The sequence below is a fragment of the Lithobates pipiens genome, unplaced genomic scaffold (genome assembly GCF_037356315.1).
Source record: "Lithobates pipiens isolate NorthernLeopardFrog02 unplaced genomic scaffold, aLitPip1_a1.2 Scaffold_19, whole genome shotgun sequence".
Classification (NCBI taxonomy): domain Eukaryota; kingdom Metazoa; phylum Chordata; class Amphibia; order Anura; family Ranidae; genus Lithobates; species Lithobates pipiens.
Genome location: NW_027507764.1, coordinates 590,741,929 through 590,761,163, shown reverse-complemented (window position 1 = coordinate 590,761,163; position 19,235 = coordinate 590,741,929). Strand labels below are relative to the sequence as shown.

General features: G+C 48.1%; 1 protein-coding gene across 1 annotated transcript in view; it reads right to left on the bottom strand.

Moving 5' to 3' along the window:
• PTPN23 (protein tyrosine phosphatase non-receptor type 23) overlaps nucleotides 1-18,777 on the bottom strand; it is a 60,915-nt gene extending 42,138 nt beyond the window's left edge. Inside the window, exons 1-9 of the mRNA XM_077493566.1 lie at nucleotides 18,629-18,777; nucleotides 16,109-16,185; nucleotides 13,980-14,029; nucleotides 11,818-11,949; nucleotides 10,550-10,630; nucleotides 5,145-5,276; nucleotides 3,085-3,132; nucleotides 1,325-1,381; nucleotides 1,160-1,218 (exon numbers count right to left, since the gene is read on the bottom strand). Of these exons, the coding sequence (XP_077349692.1) occupies nucleotides 1,160-1,218; nucleotides 1,325-1,381; nucleotides 3,085-3,132; nucleotides 5,145-5,276; nucleotides 10,550-10,630; nucleotides 11,818-11,949; nucleotides 13,980-14,029; nucleotides 16,109-16,185; nucleotides 18,629-18,666 (674 nt within the window). The 5' untranslated portion in view covers nucleotides 18,667-18,777. The remainder of the gene's footprint in view (nucleotides 1-1,159; nucleotides 1,219-1,324; nucleotides 1,382-3,084; nucleotides 3,133-5,144; nucleotides 5,277-10,549; nucleotides 10,631-11,817; nucleotides 11,950-13,979; nucleotides 14,030-16,108; nucleotides 16,186-18,628) is intronic.
• Nucleotides 18,778-19,235: the final 458 nt, after the last annotated feature.

Below are 19,235 nucleotides of genomic sequence, written 5' to 3'. Positions count from 1 at the left end.
ACCCCAACAATGGGACGCAATCCCCCACCGACCCCAACAATGGGACGCAATCCCCCACCGACCCCAACAATGGGACGCAATCCCCCACCGACCCCAACAATGGGACACAATCCCCCACCGACCCCAACAATGGGACGCAATCCCCCACCGACCGCAACAATGGGACGCAATCCCCCACTGACCCCAACAATGGGACGCAATCCCCCACTGACCCCAACAATGGGACGCAATCCCCCACTGACCCCAACAATGGGACGCAATCCCCCACTGACCCCAACAATGGGACACTATTCCTCCCACTGACACCAATGATGGGGCATTGGTTGTTCCCCAGTAACATTGAGATCTTTTCTACTCTCAATGGCCATAGTTCAGCCCCCGAAAAGTGTAAAGGACAGTAAACTGGTCCTTTGCTTCAAAAGTTTGGAGACCCCTGCAGGGACTGCTCATTAAGAGGGGGGGGGCACTGTAATGTAAGGGGGGGCTGTGATGTAAAGGAGACTGCATTGTAAAGGAGACTGCATTGTAAAAGGGGGCACTGTGATATAAAGGGCACTGCACTGTAATGACTACAGTGCCCCTAGCAATCATAGCCTCCTCCATTAGTGCCACTGCAGTTTGCTCCCGTCCCCCCCTCCTCCTCTATAACACAACACTTCCTCATTCCAATGTCTGCCTCCCCTGAACTTTACCGTTGGCAGGGCAGAGGCTGTGATTAGTCTGTGTCCTCTCCCGACTCCCCCGCCCGTCTGACAATTTCATCCTATCAGCAGGGCAGGAGGCCAAAGGAGCTCTCCAATCTGATCTGCAGCTCCTCTCCCCCCCCCCCCCCGCCCTGTTAAATGGATGAAATCGTCGGCCGGGTAAGCAGAGGAGCTGGGAGAGGGCAAACAATCATGGTTGCAAAGCAGAAAGTGTCTGTGATAGGCCGGTGCGGACCGCGGTCGTCACTCATCTGCTGTGCGGCCCCCCCCCCCCCTAGTCATCAACAGGCTGGTCTGCAGCCCCCTGATCTAAAGGCGTGCATTCACCTACATCGGCCTCTGTACACGCCTGACCACTGAACCAATCAGCTTAGCTCCCATGATTCCTTAGTGTTCTTTAAGGGGTGGGAATTATTACAGAAAAAAAAAAAAAACAGTTTGGACGTTGAACTTACTTTCCTCCAATCACATCCATGGTGAAGCGCAGGGCTTCCTGGACGGTGGAGGGCTGACCCTGCGGGAGAGGGAGATGGTGGTTAGCGGGTGCAGACATTCAATGTGTGAACAGTCCCGGGGAAATCACAAAGATGGGTGAGGGTGTAAGACGGAGCGACTCTTACCTTGGACAGTTTTACAGCTTCACCGAGTTTGTCTAAAGCGCTCTGCAGATAGGCGACCTGGAGGATGGGAAGAGGAAATCAAACACAGAAACAGTCACCGCGTTCACATCAGAGGGCGAGGGGGGTCTGAGGACACAATATAGGACTGGGGGGGGGGGAGGGGATCAAGCAGGGATGTGATCGATTTTTACTGGCCAAGGTTTCCTTTCGAGGATTGTGCCGACCACGACTGTTTAGTTGAGGTAGGCAATGGGGGGGGGGGGGGCCCTCCTGTATGGGGTCCATATCTTTGGGTAGTCCTCACAGAAATTAAAGTTCACCCTGGGGTGAACTTCAGTTACAGAGACAAAGAGGGGGAGATTTATTCTTTTTCAGGAATAATTGCTCCTAATAGCAAAAGTTCCAGATGTCTCCATCTAGATCAGGGATATGCAATTATCGGACCTACAGCTGTTGCAGAACTACAAGTCCCATGAGGCATAGCAAGACTCTGACGGCCACAACCATGACACCCCGAGGCAGAGCATGATGGGACTTGTAGTTTTGCAACAGCTGGAGGTCCGCTAATTGCATATCTCTGCTCTAGAACAACCTGCCAGGGCAGGTCAGACTGCTTCCTTTGGAACCATTGACAGTGGGAAGCAGAATACATTTTCTTTTCATCTACACTCATCGGCCACTTTATTAGGTCCCCCTTGCTAGTAGCGGGTTGGACCCCCTTTATTAGGTCCCCCTTGCTAGTAGCGGGTTGGACACCCTTTATTAGGTCCCCTTTGCCATTAGCGGGTTGGTCCCCCTTTATTAAGTTCCCCTTTGCTAGTAGTGGGTTGGACCCCATTTATTAGGTCCCCTTTATTAGGTCCCCCTTGCTAGTAGCGGGTTGGACCCCATTTATTAGGTCCCCTTTATTAGGTCCCCCTTGCTAGTAGCGGGTTGGACCCCCTTTATTAGGTCCCCTTTGCTATTAGCTGGTTGGTCCCCCTTTATAAGGTCCCCTTTGCTATTAGCGGGTTGGTCCCCCTTTATTAAGTTCCCCTTTGCTAGTAGAGGGTTGGACCCCCTTTATTAGGTGCCCCTTGCCGGTGATACCCCATCCCCCACACCATTACACCTGCCACCACCAGCCTGAACCGGTGATACAAGGCAGGATGAATCCATGTGCCAAATTCTGATCCCACACATCTCCAATAGGGGCCTTGTGTAGGGAGCCTAAATCGGGTGTTTGTTCTGGTTCAGAGGATGACCGTCAGGAGGGACACCTGAACTGGCGATATCCTACCCCCCCACACCATTACACCCCCACCACCAGCCTGAACCGGTGATACCCCATCCCCCACACCATTACACCCCCACCACCAGCCTGAACCGGTGATACCCCATCCCCCACACCATTATACCCCCACCACCAGCCTGAACCGGTGATACCCCATCCCCCACACCATTACACCCCCACCACCAGCCTGAACGGGTGATACCCCATCCCCCACACAATTACACCCCCACCACCAGCCTGAACCAGTGATACCCCATCCCCCACACCATTACACCCCCCCACCACCAGCCTGAACCGGTGATACCCCATCCCCCACACAATTACACCCCCACCACCAGCCTGAACCGGTGATATGGAAGAATCCATGTGCCAAATTCTGACCCCACCATCTCCAATAGGGGCCTTGTGTAGGGAGCCTAAATCGGGTGTTTGTTCTGGTTCAGAGGATGACCGTCGCGAGGGACACGCGAGGGACACGCGTACTTACCTGCTCTCCATACTTCTGCTGCTCCTCGGCCTGCTTCCCCATGTGCAGCTGTGAAGAGATTGGAAAGCCAGAAGATGATCACCGGAATCATTTACAGGAAATCCAAAAATTCTACACAAAGATCTGAAAGGCTCTTCGAGAATTCCCAATTTGACATTCCCCTTTTGGAGCTTCCTGATAGCACACCCCTCCCCCTTTAGGACAATTCTTTGGCTTCCTTACAAACTCCGTCCCAACGACACTTCGCCTGAAAACACCATCAGATACTCGGGCAACCTACATCTCCCTTCTTGCCTCTTTTGCCTATTCTTTATCCTTTACAACCCTCCATCCCCAGGTTTTTCCTTTTACCTTAATGCATTCCCTACATAAAGCCTTCAATATCAATGTTTTGTTGTGACTGCTCCTCCGCCCACAACAATCCCCGCCCATAATCCCAAGATCATACTTCAAGGTCATCTCTAACTTCACCTGGATCAACAAGCCAACCAGACTAAAACACACCCCCCTAGCATGTCCCAAGACGGAAGGGTGGTGCCAGACACTACAAGAAAAGTGATTCTTTGCAAAAAAAACAACAAATAAATGCACATATTTTCGAAGAAAAAAAAAAATATTTGCATTATTTTTCTTCCTGCAGGAGCCTGCGGAGCATCGCACCCGAGATCAGTAGATAATGGGTGCAACGTGGGCTTCTGCACACATGTCCTCCAGCTTTTAGACAGTCCCTGCACATTTCCCGAGACTACGACTGCCAGTTCCTGCACATTTCCCGAAACTACGACTGCCAGTTCCTGCACATTTCCCGAAACTACGACTGCCAGTTCCTGCACATTTCCCCCGAGACTACGACTGCCAGTTCCTGCACATTTCCTGAGACTACGACTGCCAGTTCCTGCACATTTCCCCCGAGACTACGACTGCCAGTTCCTGCACATTTCCTGAGACTACGACTGCCAGTTCCTGCACATTTCCCCCGAGACTACGACTGCCAGTTCCTGCACATTTCCTGAGACTACGACTGCCAGTTCCTGCACATTTCCCGAGACTACGACTGCCAGTTCCTGCACATTTCCTGAGACTACGACTGCCAGTTCCTGCACATTTCCTGAGACTACGACTGCCAGTTCCTGCACATTTCCCGAGACTACGACTGCCAGTTCCTGCACATTTCCCCCGAGACTACGACTGCCAGTTCCTGCACATTTCCCGAGACTACGACTGCCAGTTCCTGCACATTTCCCCCGAGACTACGACTGCCAGTTCCTGCACATTTCCCCCGAGACTACGACTGCCAGTTCCTGCACATTTCCCCCGAGACTACGACTGCCAGTTCCTGCACATTTCCCCGAGACTACGACTGCCAGTTCCTGCACATTTCCCCGAGACTACGACTGCCAGTTCCTGCACATTTCCCCGAGACTACGACTGCCAGTTCCTGCACATTTCCCGAGACTACGACTGCCAGTTCCTGCACATTTCCCGAGACTACGACTGCCAGTTCCTGCACATTTCCCGAGACTACGACTGCCAGTTCCTGCACATTTCCCGAGACTACAATACAACTGCCAGTTCCTGCACATTTCCCCGAGACTACGACTGCCAGTTCCTGCACATTTCCCCCGAGACTACGACTGCCAGTTCCTGCACATTTCCCCCGAGACTACGACTGCCAGTTCCTGCACATTTCCCCGAGACTACGACTGCCAGTTCCTGCACATTTCCCCGAGACTACGACTGCCAGTTCCTGCACATTTCCAGAGACTACGACTGCCAGTTCCTGCACATTTCCCGAGACTACGACTGCCAGTTCCTGCACATTTCCCCGAGACTACGACTGCCAGTTCCTGCACATTTCCAGAGACTACGACTGCCAGTTCCTGCACATTTCCCGAGACTACGACTGCCAGTTCCTGCACATTTCCTGAGACTACAATACGACTGCCAGTTTCTATACATTTCTTGAGACTACAATACGACTGCCAGTTCCTGCACATTTCCCGAGACAACAATACGACTGTCAGTTTCCTGACTGATAAAGTTGCAGAGAATTGACTCACATGAGCGATGGAAGCAAAGTAATAAATCTTCATCTGCACCAACTTCTTCCAGTCCTTCTGGATCTTCCCCAGGAGGGAGGCGGTGTCCGAGTTCTCCAGAGCCCGGCACGCCTCCTTGTAGTAGTCCACCACCTATCCAGAGACATACAGTGTGAGTGTCGGGGGTGGGGGGGTCCGTCTACCCCATTCATATCCAATAAAAAAATGCAGCGCTGGGACAGCGAATTACGAGGCGAGAGACACAACAGTGTATAATGGAGAGAAGAGGAATACAGGAAGGACCACTGGCAGAGCAACCAACACATCCAATACTCACCTCCCCTTCAACCGTTTGGCATCCAAGGTCCTTTTTCAGCAAATCCCCCCCCCCCCCCAGCTTTTTCCAGGTGCAAATCTTCAGACATCCCGAATGGCCGCTACATGACGATGCAACTCCCATGCATGCACACAGGCAACAAGTGGAGAATTTCCCTTCAGCCACGCAAGCGCAGCGTAATGCAAAGGCAGGTAAAATGGATTTTATTTCAAAAAGAATCATTGCATGTGTCTTTTGCAAATAAAGAAGCCGACCTTCTTGTAAGTTTTCTATGTCTTCTACTTTAATAAAGTCCAGCCATTGGTTCTTTATTCAAACGCAGTGTTACGATAGGATGTGAGGACACAGAATTTTTTTTTTTTTTTTTTTTTTTTTTTTTTTTTTTTTTTTTTTATTCTATATATTCAAATTTGCCTTTTCTGTTGCCTTCCATTTTTGTTGCTTGTGTTATTGCGATTTGGCTTTGTCTTCATGGAGTATAAATGTATCTCAACAAATTTCCCTATCCCTGAACTAAAAGTATTCTGAATATTGATAAACATATCGTATTAACAGGAATATGTGAACAACGCAAACTTTTTTTTTTTATAACAATTTTACTTTTTTTTTATTTTTTAAATCATACAATTTTTTTTAGAGGACAAAAACAAAAAACAAAAACAAAAATAAAAAACACACAACAAAAAAGAAGGGTAACTAATGTGTGCAACCTTCACTAGGATAAAGGGAAGCTCCCAACATAAAAAGTGATCTCACACAGAAAAAGTAAAAATTAATTCAAGTAGTATGTGGCGCTACCCACCCTGGGGAGATTCCCCAAATAATTAATAAAATAAAACTGGAATAAATATAATACACTTAAATCTTCTAGATAAAGATATATAAAATAAAGAACAGCAGTGCAAAAATGACCTGTAAAGTATAGTGCAATAATCCTAACACTAATTCTTCTGTATGAACCTTAACCCTTTCATGACTAAGCCTATTTTTGGCATTTGGTGTTTAAAAGTTAAAATCCATATTTTTTGCTAGAAAATTACTTGGAACCCCCAAACACATACATATATATATATATATATATATACATATATATATATATATATATATATATATATATTTTAGCATAGACTCTAGAGAATAAAACGGCGATTGTTGCAATATTTTATGTCACACGGTATTTGCGCAGCAGTTTTTTAAACGCAACTTTTTGGGAAAAGGGACACTTTCATAAATTTAAAAAAAAACGAAACAGTAAAATTAGTCCAATTTTTCTGCACTATGTGAAAGATGATGTTACGTTGAGTAAATAGATACCAAATATGTCACACTTTATAATCGCACGCACTCGTGGAATGACGACAAAGTACGGTAGCTAAAAATCTCAATAGGCGACGCTTTAAATTTTTATTTTACGGTTACCAGGTTAGCGTTGCAGAGGAGGTCTAGTGCTAGAATTATTGCTCTCGCTCTGACGATCGCGGCGATACCTCACATGTGTGATTTGAACACCATTTACATATGTGGACGCGACTTCCGTATGCGTTTGCTTCGCAAGCTCGTGGGGACGGCGGGCGATTTAAATTTTTTATTTTTATTTTTTTATTTTAAAATGAATAAATTGTTTAAAAAAAAATAAAAAAAAAATGTGATCACTTTTATTGCCGTCACAGATGATCAAAGCTCGCCACAGCGCCTAGAGGCGATATGGTGCGCTATACAAGTATTTCATTCATTCACAATGAATGTAAACATCCCTTGTGACAGTAATAGGCGGTAACAGGTACTCTTTATGGAGGGATCGGGGGGAGGGGGGTCTAAAAGACCCCAAACTCCTCCTTTACACTTCAATGTATTCAGATCGCCGAAAACTGCGATTCTGAATACTGTATATATTTTTTTTTTAAACTGGCGCCATTGGCAGCCGAGTAAACGGGAAGTGACGTCATGAAGTCGCTTTCGTGTTTACTATTAGGAGACTGGAATGACGCCAATTACGGCGTCATTCCAGTTCCTCCTCAGCAGCCGGAGGCATCAGATTGTGAATCGGTGCTCCCGATTGAGCGGGAGCACCGTTAACAGCAGCGGGAGGGGGGGGGCGTCCGGCATAACAGCCGATCAGCTTTTAGCCGCTTCGGTTGTTATGGCTGGATAGCCAATCGCCCGCTGTAAAAAAAAAAAAAAACGGTACCAGGATGATGCCTGTAGGTGCGGGCATCATCCCGGTATACCCCCCGGAAGCTGAGTAGGCACATCTGCGTACGCTCGGCGGGAAGGGGTTAAAGTGCATAAATATTCAATAAGTGCAGAAGTCATAGGATGTTGTGCAAATATTCAAATTTCTGTATCCAAATCATAAATGTGTGAAGTTTCCTTAAAGCGGTTCTGCACACATTTTTGTATCCTAGGGCTCTTGTTTTTCCAAATCCTCCACATATTGCACAACGCCCCTTCATTTATTATTTGTATTTCTCCTACCTTTCGTTCTATGCACTTTGATTTCTTCCTCTCCCTGCGGCTATGGGCGGGGTTTATGCGGGGGGATCGGCATCACTTCCGCTGATCCCCCCCCGCACCGTCTCCTGGGATCTCGTCCAAGTAATCCCAGGAGTCATTGCGGCTAACACTTGCGAAATCCCGGGAGATTTCGCCGACGTGACGTCATCACGCCGGCCACGTTTGGCTTCACATGAGAACTTGGGGGGGGGGGGGGGGGGGGGGCGGTAAACTTGCTAAGACGCCGCCCGTTGTCCCCGACAACATTATTGCATTACACCGCTCGTAGCTGTAGCTACTGAGCATGCGCGGGAACCCGCCAAAGCATGCTGGTTCCTAACGAAGGAAGAAAGGAGGAAGTTATTGCTTGTGGGCTTCAAATAGAAAAAAAAAAAATAGAAAAATATGACATCTGCCGAACAAGAAGAATAAAAAGCAAACTTTGGACTAAAAACGGACATGCTTCACTGACAAATGCAGGAAGCGTTTTTATTTAAAAAAAGAGATACATTTTAAAGCTTAACCACTTCAATACCGGGGGGCACTTAAACACCTTCCTGCCCAGACCAATTTTGAGCTTTCAGCGCTGTCGCACTTTGAATGACAATTGCGCGGTCGTGCTACACTGTACCCAAATGACATTTTTATCATTTTTTTCCCACAAATAGAGTTTTCTTTTGGTGGTATTTGATCACCTCTACGGTTTTTATTTTTTGCTAAACAAATAAAAAAAATACCAAAAAAAAAAATAATTTTTTTTTTGTTTCAGTTTCAAAACTTTGTAAATAAGTACGTTTTCTCCTTCACTAATGGGCACTGATGAGGCGGCACTGATATGTGGCACCGATGAGGCGGCACTAATGGGCACCGATGAGGCGGCACCGATATGTGGCACCGATATGTGGCACCGATGAGGCGGCCCCGATATGTGGCACCGATGAGGCGGCACTAATGGGCACCGATGAGGCGGCACTGATATGTGGCACCGATGAGGCGGCACTAATGGGCACCGATGAGGCGGCACCGATATGTGGCACCGATATGTGGCACCGATGAGGCGGCACCGATATGTGGCACCGATGAGGCGGCACTGATATGTGGCACCGACGAGGCGGCACTGATATGTGGCACCGACGAGGCGGCACTGATATGTGGCACCGACGAGGCGGCACTGATATGTGGCACCGACGAGGCGGCACTGATATGTGGCACCGACGAGGCGGCACTAATGGGCACCGACGAGGCGGCACTGATATGTGGCACCGACGAGGCGGCACTGATATGTGGCACCGACGAGGCGGCACTGATATGTGGCACCGACGAGGCGGCACTGATATGTGGCACCGACGAGGCGGCACTGATATGTGGCACCGACGAGGCGGCACTGATATGTGGCACCGACGAGGCGGCACTGATATGTGGCACCGACGAGGCGGCACTAATGGGCACCGACGAGGCGGCACTAATGGGCACCGACGAGGCGGCACTGATATGTGGCACCGATGAGGCGGCACTGATATGTGGCACCGATGAGGCGGCACTGATATGTGGCACCGATGAGGCGGCACTGATATGTGGCACCGATGAGGCGGCACTGATATGTGGCACCGATAGACACTGATATGTGGCACCGATGGACACTGATATGTGGCACCGATGGACACTGATATGTGGCACCGATGGACACTGATAGGTAGCACAAATTGGCACCGATAGGCGGCACAGATGGGCACTGATAGGCGGCATTGTATTGTTTTGACTGTACTAATGGATACCAATCAGTGCCAAACAATAATACATGCAAATCAGTGATGCCTATTGTGGGCACTGATTGGCATCCCTTATGCTGGGCATCCCTGGTGGCGTCCCTGGTGGTCCAGTGTGGGCATCCTGGGGGGGGGGGGGGGCTGTGCTGATAATCGATCAGCACAGACCCCCCTGTCAGAGGAGCAGCCGATTGGCTCTCCTCTACTCAAGTCTGACAGACGCGAGTGAGGAAAAGCCGATCACCGGCTCTTCCTATTTACACTGTGATCAGCCGTGGTTGGACACGGCTCATCACATGGTAAAGAGTCTCCGTCGGAGACACTTTACCGAGATCATAGCTGCGGGGTGTCAGACTGACACCCCGCAACAACGATCGCCGCGACGCGCGCCCCCGGGGGCGCACAGCGGCTTAAAATCCTGATCACGTCATATGACGTCCGGTCAGGATTTTGAAACCACTTTGCCGCCGTGCTTTTGTTATAGGGCGGGCGGCAAGTGGTTAAACAAAAAAAATAAAAAAATTTTCCTTAGTGCAGAACCGCTTTAAAGTGCAATTTGGAAATAATTAGGAGAGCCTCCTAGAGGCCAAAAGTGAAGCCACAGGTGTGTTTTGTAAGCTGGCATCCCACCGTTCTTTAGTCATTTGTCCAATGTCTTCTCCCCACTTACAATCGATAGGTGGGGAACGGAGAACGGGAATTTTTACCTATTTTGAAGCTTGCTCTGAACAATCTGTGAATTCTCTCTACATTTCTGCAAGAAAGACTTAAACATCTCAGAGAATCCAACCCCGCGTGCGTGTCAGTAGAGGAAGTATACCTGAACTCACCTGTGCGCTGATCCTCGCCACCAGGAAACTCTTCCGGTTATCCAACATGGACTTCTCCAGCAGACACTCCTGAGCCTGACCCTGCGGGGAGAACACAGAGCAGATATATACAATGACCAGAAACCACGCATTTCATTTATAGGAAACCGCACGGAACGAGGAATAAACTACGCTTCCTGCTCCATTATAACGGTCAGGAGTGACGTGAGCGCCACATTACCAGAGCAGACGGACCCGTTTCTGTTCTATGTACACCAATTTCTATTTTGGAGTCAAATAAAATCTCTTGTAGGTAAGAAACTTAAACAGAGGGAAGGTGTCAGTTTTCCCATATAGAAAATTGCCCCCTCTGTCTCTGCTTGTGCAGCGATTATACTACACGAGCAGAGACTGCGGAGTCAACACCCCCCTCCTCCACCTCCCTGTGCTCTGAGCTGAGCCGGGGACAGGCAGAACCATCAGAGCATGCAGAGTCAACACCCTCCTCCTCCTCCCTGTGCCGAGCTGAGCCGGGGACAGGCAGAACGATCAGAGACTGCGGAGTCAACACCCTACTCCTCCCTGTGTTCTGAGCTGAGCCGGGGGCAGGCAGAATGATCAGAGACTGCGGAGTCAACACCCTCCTCCCTGTGTTCTGAGCTGAGCCGGGGGCAGGCAGAATGATCAGAGACTGCGGAGTCAACACCCTCCTCCCTGTGTTCTGAGCTGAGCCGGGGGCAGGCAGAATGATCAGAGACTGCGGAGTCAACACCCTCCTCCCTGTGCTCTGAGCTGAGCCGGGGGCAGGCAGAATGATCAGAGACTGCGGAGTCAACACCCTCCTCCCTGTGTTCTGAGCTGAGCCGGGGGCAGGCAGAATGATCAGAGACTGCGGAGTCAACACCCCCCTCCTCCACCTCCCTGTGCTCTGAGCTGAGCCGGGGACAGGCAGAACCATCAGAGCATGCAGAGTCAACACCCTCCTCCTCCTCCCTGTGCTCTGAGCTGAGCCAGGGGCAGGCAGAACGATCAGAGCATGCAGCTCCAGCTCTCTTGTTCTCTGTGCTGTGTACCCGCATCTGCTCCATGCAACAAGAAGGGACCATTTATTACAGCAGGAAGAAGTGCAATGACAACAGGAATAGAGCCGACCACCAATAAGATCCCACTAAAAGCTTCAGAGCCATGTTCAGTAGATGCTGAATTCTGATTGGCTGTGACGAGTTATTGCTCTGTGATGAGGCTCCAGGAGGAAGATTTCCATAAAGAGAAGAGAAGGATCCTCTTACCAGCATGAGGTTTATATTGAGATTCAGGATCTGATGGCTCATGTCCACACTGTATGAATGGGAGAAGTGGTCTCTCAGGTAGGCGAATGCTCCGGCCGCACACTGGAAATGAGTGCAGGAAATCTTCATCCCCTGAAAGAGAATAAAAAGAACAGAGACTGGCTGAGAACACGGCTGAGAACGCGGCTGAGAACGCGGCTGAGAACGCGGCTGAGAACGCGGCTGAGAACCCCGGGGGGGTTGGGGGGGTTTCACCAATGTAGCAGATATATCCTCAGATCTGTCAGATATAGAACATTGGCTCTTTAAAGCCAAAAGATCAATTAATCACCAAGGGATACAGGTGAAGGTTTTCAGTCTTTTTACATCAAGGGAAAAAAAATGAAATTTAAAATGTTTAACGAATGATTCAATGGCAATAATAATAATAATAATAATAATAATAATAGGTGCTTATATGCTAATGTTTGGTTCTTTAACCATTTGCTCCCCGCCATGTACTGCGGGTGAGCAGCAGCTGTAGGCAAACTGACATCTCCGTACGTCCCTGCTTACTTCTGGGTTCAAAGAGCGCACATGCCCGTCCCCGTCCCCCCCCCCCCGGCTCCCGCTGAGACTGTACACAGCGGCATCCTGTCAGCAAGTACCAGCCAACGATTCATAGCCAGGACCTGCTGATCAGCTGTGTCCAATCACAGCCCAGAGCTCTTGCGTTGGTAAACACAGAGCTCTGTAGGAAGGGAGCCGTCAGTTCTAATCCCTGCAAAGCAGAGAAACGGAGATCCTTAGTGGAAAAAGCAGCACACATTTAACCCTTTGATCGCCCCTAGATGTTAACCCCTTTCCAGCCAATGTCATTAGTACAGTGACAGTGTATAGTATTACTGATCACTGTATTAGTGTCACTGGTGATGTCAGTTGGTTTTAGATTGACCACCGCAGTATTATAAGTTGCTGATCGCTGCCATTATATATATATATTCACTCTATATCTATCTATCTTCACTCTATATCTATCTATCTATCTATCTATCTTCACTCTATATCTATCTATCTATCTTCACTCTATATCTATCTATATCTATCTACATACACACACACACACACACACACACACACACACACACACCATAGTTTGTAAACGCTATACCTTTTTCACAAACCAAACATACAATTATTGGGATTTATTTGATTTTTTTTTTTCCCCCTTTAATCAAAAATATGTAAACATTTTGGCAAAAAATTATTAAGAAATTAGATTTTTTTTTTCTTGGATATGTTTTATAGCAGAAAGTTTTACTTTCTGCTATAAAGCATATCCAAAAAAAAAAATATATCACATTTCTTCTTCTGGCCAAAATGTATTCCGTTACATATTTTTGATTTAAAAAAAATAAATAAATACAAAAAAATACAATAAAATCACAATAAGCGTATGTCGACTGTTTTGTGTGAAAAGTATAGCGTTTACAAACTATTGGTGTGTGTGTGTGTGTGTAGTATATAGAGCTCTTCTTTTTTTCCCCTTTCAACATTTTCTGCCTTTTTTGAGTTATATCTCAAAAAAAACAAAAACAAAAAAAAAAAAAAAAAACACCAAAAGAGCTTTATTTGTGTGAAAAATAATATAATTTAATTTGGGTACAGCGTTGCATGACCGCACAATTACTAGTTAAAGTAGTGCAGTGCTGAATAGCAAAAAATGACCTGGTCATGAAGGGGGGGGGGGGGGGTAAAATCTTCCAGAGGTCATGTGGTTATTTGCTGTACTCAGATTATTTCCTAAACTGGACAGGGCTGAATGCTGACTCTGCTTTATATCTACTTGTCATAGAATGAGTGTGATGACCAAAGATACTTCTGAAGATACTTTCATTTCTCCTTGATGACCTCCTTCATGGGAGAGACAAAGTCTTGTTTCCCTACCTAAAGGAGAGGAGCCCTTCTATAAGTCTATGGCACGGAGGAGCTGTGTGTGGTTTAGAGAGAGGAGGTGACCCCTCAGGTCACAGTGTTCAGGCTCACAGGAGAAGGAACTATCCCAAGAAACCCCTAAAGGGTCTAATTTTAGTGCCATCATCATAATGTGTGTGGGGGGGGGGAGAGAGGTTTTCATACCGGTCACATAAGGAAAGGTAAAAAAAATAAAAATAAAAACGTACCTCCTCCGAGAATCTCTTGTCCATTGCACCAAGCATGGAGTGTAACGCCCCTGCAGAATAAAACAGCACAACATTTAGTACAGATGTAGAATACGATGTCCAACAAAATGATGCACTCCGAAATCCCACAATAAAATATAATACATTTTACTAATAAAATCTATTACAACAACTAGAATATACACCAAGGGCCGGTCCCGTGCTGTCCGATCCGACAGAAGAGGTACTGGAGCTCCAATTGCTGGTAAAGCGAATGCTGGTTCTGATCAGAACACACAGAGCATCGCAGGTTGTTGTGTATGGGGGATGTGTAGCCGCTGAGCGGTCAGGGTGCCCGTGCTGACCCGTGCCTACAGACAAAAGTGCCTACAAATGGGCACCTGAGTGTCAGAACTGGCTAACGGAGCAAGAAGGTGGCCTGGTCTGATGAACCATGTGGATGGCCGGGTGCGTCACTTATACGGGGAAGATATAACACCAGGATGCAGTATGGGAAGACAAGCCAGCAGAAGCAGTGTGATGCTTTAGGTCAGTGATGGTGATTCTCGACACCCCAGAGGTTTTGGAACTACATTTCCCATGATGCTCCTGCACTTTGCAGTGTAGTTGAGCATCATAGGAAATGTAGTTCCAAAACATCTGGGGTGCCGAGGTTCACCATCACTGCTTTAGGTAATGTTCTGCTGGGAAATCTTGGCACCTACCTAAACATTGTTGGTGACCAAGTACACCCCTTCGGGGAAATGGTATTCCCTGATGGCAGTGACCTCTTTCAGCGCGATATTGCGCCCTGCCACGCGGCAAAAATGGTTCCAGAATGGTTTGAGGAACACAAAAAGAGTTTAAAGTGTTGAATTGGCTTCCAGGTTCTTCAGATCTCAGGCCCATCCAGCATCTGTGAGATGTGCTGAAACACAAGTCCGATCCATGGAGGCCACACCTCCCAACTTATAGGATCTTCTACTGATGGCTTGGTGTCAGATACCACAATAGACCTTCAAAGGTCTAGTGGAGTCTATGCCTTGAGGGGTTATGGTAGGTGGCCATAATGTTATCAATGACTGTGTAAATAATATTTAAAGAATTGAAGATAACAGGGTAAAGGGTTGGGTAACAGGTAGCCCCATGTGGGTACAAAATTATTTGCCGTTGTCCTCCAAGAGAACATTCAGTGCTCTAAACTTACATACAAGCTGTATGCTAAAGCCCCTTTTCTGTTTCGGGTATGACTGTCCCCAGTGTACAAAACCAGCTCCATAAAAGACATGGTGTGATCAGTTTGGTGTGGAGGAACGCGAGTGTCCTGTACAGAGCCCTGACCTCAACCCTAATGAACACCTTTGGGATGAATTGGAACACCACATGTGAGCCAGGTCTGTTTTTGGTGCCCAATGTGAGGCACAACATGAGCCAGGCATTTTTTTTGGTGCCCAATGTGAGGCACAACATGAGCCAGGCATTTTTTTTGGTGCCCAATGTGAGGCACAACATGAGCCAGGCATTTTTTTTGGTGCCCAATGTGAGGCACAACATGAGCCAGGCCTTTTTTTGGTGCCCAAAGTGAGGCACAACATGAGCCAGGCCTTTTTTTTGCTGCCCAATGTGAGGCACAACATGAGCCAGGCCTTTTTTTTGCTGCCCAATGTGAGGCACAACATGAGCCAGGCCTTTTTTTTGGTGCCCAATGTGAGGCACAACATGAGCCAGGCCTTTTTTTTGCTGCCCAATGTGAGGCACAACATGAGCCAGGCATTTTTTTTGGTGCCCAATGTGAGGCACAACATGAGCCAGGCATTTTTTTTGGTGCCCAATGTGAGGCACAACATGAGCCAGGCCTTTTTTTTGGTGCCCAATGTGAGGTCCAACATGAGCCAGGCCTTGTTTTGGTGCCCAATGTGAGGCCCAACATGAGCCAGGTCTTTTGTTGGTGCCCAACGTAAGGCACAACATGTGAGCCATGTCTTCTCATCCAACCTGACATCACACGATGACATGGAATGAAGAGGATGGTGAGAACTTCATATTAATGGCCATAAGTGTGATGGTCAGGTGTCCATAGAGGAATGTTCTATGAAGTGTTAGGACGATGACCACACCACTCTGATGGTATTAGAAGATCGGACACTCACCCAGGTTGTAGAGGACGCAGGCCTGCTCATACTTGATGTCAGCGTGAGTCACCGATTTCCCAGAGAAGATTTCTGTCCTGAGGGGAGAAGAAGACAGTCAGAGGGGGAGGGGGGGTGCTGAAGACATGGAAGTGTTACAGAGAACAGATCAATTCAACATCAAAGACATCCGTCACCTTTACTGTGTTACGGACTTCATATTTTTTGATTTGGACTGCAGACAGGTGAACCCCACAGAGTACATGTGTGTATTTATTAACCACTTCACCTCCGGAAGGTTTTACCCCCTGCATGACCAGACCATTTTTTGCTACTCAACACTGCGCTACTTTTAAGTGGCGATTGCATGGGTCATGCAACCCTGGACCCAAATGACATTTATATCTTTTTTTTTTCCCACATAAATATTTATTTTGGGGTATTTGATCACCTCCGGGTTTTTTTTCTGGATTATAAAATAAAAACAACAACATTCAAAAACCCGAAAATTTTGAAAAAGGGAAAAAAATTAAAAAAAAATATATTTTCTACTGTTCAAAAATGTTTCTAGTAAAATCAAAATTTCTTTATAAATTTTGGCCAAAAATGTATTCTGCTACATGTCTGTTAGAAATATATATATATTGAATGGTTTGTGTGAAAGTTATGGTGTCTGCAAACTATGGTATATATATATATATATATATATATATATATATATATACACACACACACACACACACACACACACACACACACACACCCCGATGCCACATTTTTGACACGAGTACCGATACTTAACATCATGTACTCGCCGATACCAATTACCGATACCCATCGCCTACAAAGAGGGGTGGTTTGGGAGGTGGCGGGGGGTTGTTGTTTTGGAGCCGGGTGATGGCAGGGCGGGAGGACAGCCAGGGACTGCAGGCAAGGTACAGGAGACAGCCAGGGACTGCAGGCATGGTACAGGAGACAGCCAGGGACTGCAGGCATGGTACAGGAGGACAGCCAGGGACTGCAGGCATGGTACAGGAGGACAGCCAGGGACTGCAGGCATGGTACAGGAGGACAGCCAGGGACTGCAGGCATGGTACAGGAGGACAGCCAGGGACTGCAGGCATGGTACAGGAGGACAGCCAGGGACTGCAGGCATGGTACAGGAGGACAGCCAGGGACTGCAGGCATGGTACAGGAGGACAGCCAGGGACTGCAGGCATGGTACAGGAGGACAGCCAGGGACTGCAGGCATGGTACAGGAGGACAGCCAGGGACTGCAGGCATGGTACAGGAGACAGCCAGGGACTGCAGGCATGGTACAGGAGACAGCCAGGGACTGCAGGCATGGTACAGGAGACAGCCAGGGACTGCAGGCATGGTACAGGAGGACAGCCAGGGACTGCAGGCAAGGTACAGGAGACAGCCAGGGACTGCAGGCATGGTACAGGAGGACAGCCAGGGACTGCAGGCAAGGTACAGGAGGACAGCCAGGGACTGCAGGCAAGGTACAGGAGACAGCCAGGGACTAAAGGCATGGTACAGGAGACAGCCAAGGACTAAAGGCATGGTACAGGAGACAGCCAGGGACTAAAGGCATGGTACAGGAGACAGCCAAGGACTAAAGGCATGGTACAGGAGACAGTCAGGGACTGCAGGCATCATGCAGCAAGGAAACAACGCTTGTGGGCTGTTAGGATGGGTGGGCCTGCACCTAGTGATGCCAATGGGAGGAGGAGGAGGGTAAGGCACTGTCCGGAGGGGAGGAGGAGGCGGTCCAGTATCGGAGTACAGATACTGGTGCATCTCACACACGCTTTTTTTTTAAATCAGCAGCTACAAAAACACTGTAGCTGCTGACTTTTAATAAGAACACTTACCTGTCCAGCGAGTCCACAATGTCGGCCCCTCCCCGAGGCCGATCCATCCAATTGGCTGCCGGCACCTCCATCTTAACGAAGGGAAACAGGCAGTGGAGCCTTGCTGGCGCTAACAAACCCTTGTTGGGAGGTACAGGGATATCAATAGTGACACTAAAGCAATGCTTGGTGCCAATACTTACAATACACTGACGCTGGTTGGGAAGGGGTTAAACATCTAAGGACGATCAAAGGGTTAAACGTGTGCCTAAAGCCCCATACACACTATCAGTTTTTCTGCTGAGTTTTTCCTTCAGGTTTACCAAAACCATGTAGTAGAAGGGCCTGCCTGATTTCATACACATTGAAACTCCTGAGGTTTGACCTCATATTATATGGTTTTGGTAAATCTGAAGGAAAAACTCAGCAAAAAAACTGATAGTGTGTATGGGGCTTTACTGTGTGTAATATGCTTTGTTTCTTATCCCTGCTTATCAGAGAGAAGAAACAGCCAGATCGCCGATCATGTGGTGTATAATTTTTTTTTTTTTAATGCAGAGACCCTAGAGAATAAATCTGTAGGTTTTGCCATTTTATGTCACACGGTATTTGTGTAGCTTTTTTTTCAAAAGGCAAATTTTGCAGGGTGAAGAGCCTCGTACGTTCCATTGAAGTCACATCTCACCATGTAATCGGGACGGACGCCTCCTGCTCCAGCCCCATGGGGATGCGGCTCTGGAGATAATGGAGCTGGCCAAAGTACTTGCGCAGGACGCTGCATCCTTCGAAGTCTCTGGGAACGTTCACCGCACTCTGCAGAGACAAGAGGAGAGGATCAGTGAGTGTTACATGGAAAACAAGACCATCTCCCGAAAGGATAAACACACACACACACACACACACACACACACACACATTTATTTTATTTTTGTTTTACTAAAGAATGTTAATTTCAGCGGCGGTCAAGAAGACCCTTTCCATTGGGGGCCGGGGGTCAAGAAGGTCGGGGGTGTGCACCCCAAGAACGTCCCTTCCATTGGCGGCCGGGGGTGTGCACCCCAAGAACGTCCCTTCCATTGGCAGTGGGGGGGGGGGGGGGGATTCCCCAAAAATGTCCCTTCCATTGGCGGTTGAGGGGGTGCCCCAAGAACGTCCCTTCCATTGGCGGTCGGGGGGGGGGGTATGCCCCAAGAACGCCCCTTCCATTGGCGGTCGGGGGGATGCCCCAAGAACGCCCCTTCCATTGGCGGTTGAGGGGGTGCCCCAAGAACATCCCTTCCATTGTCGGTTGG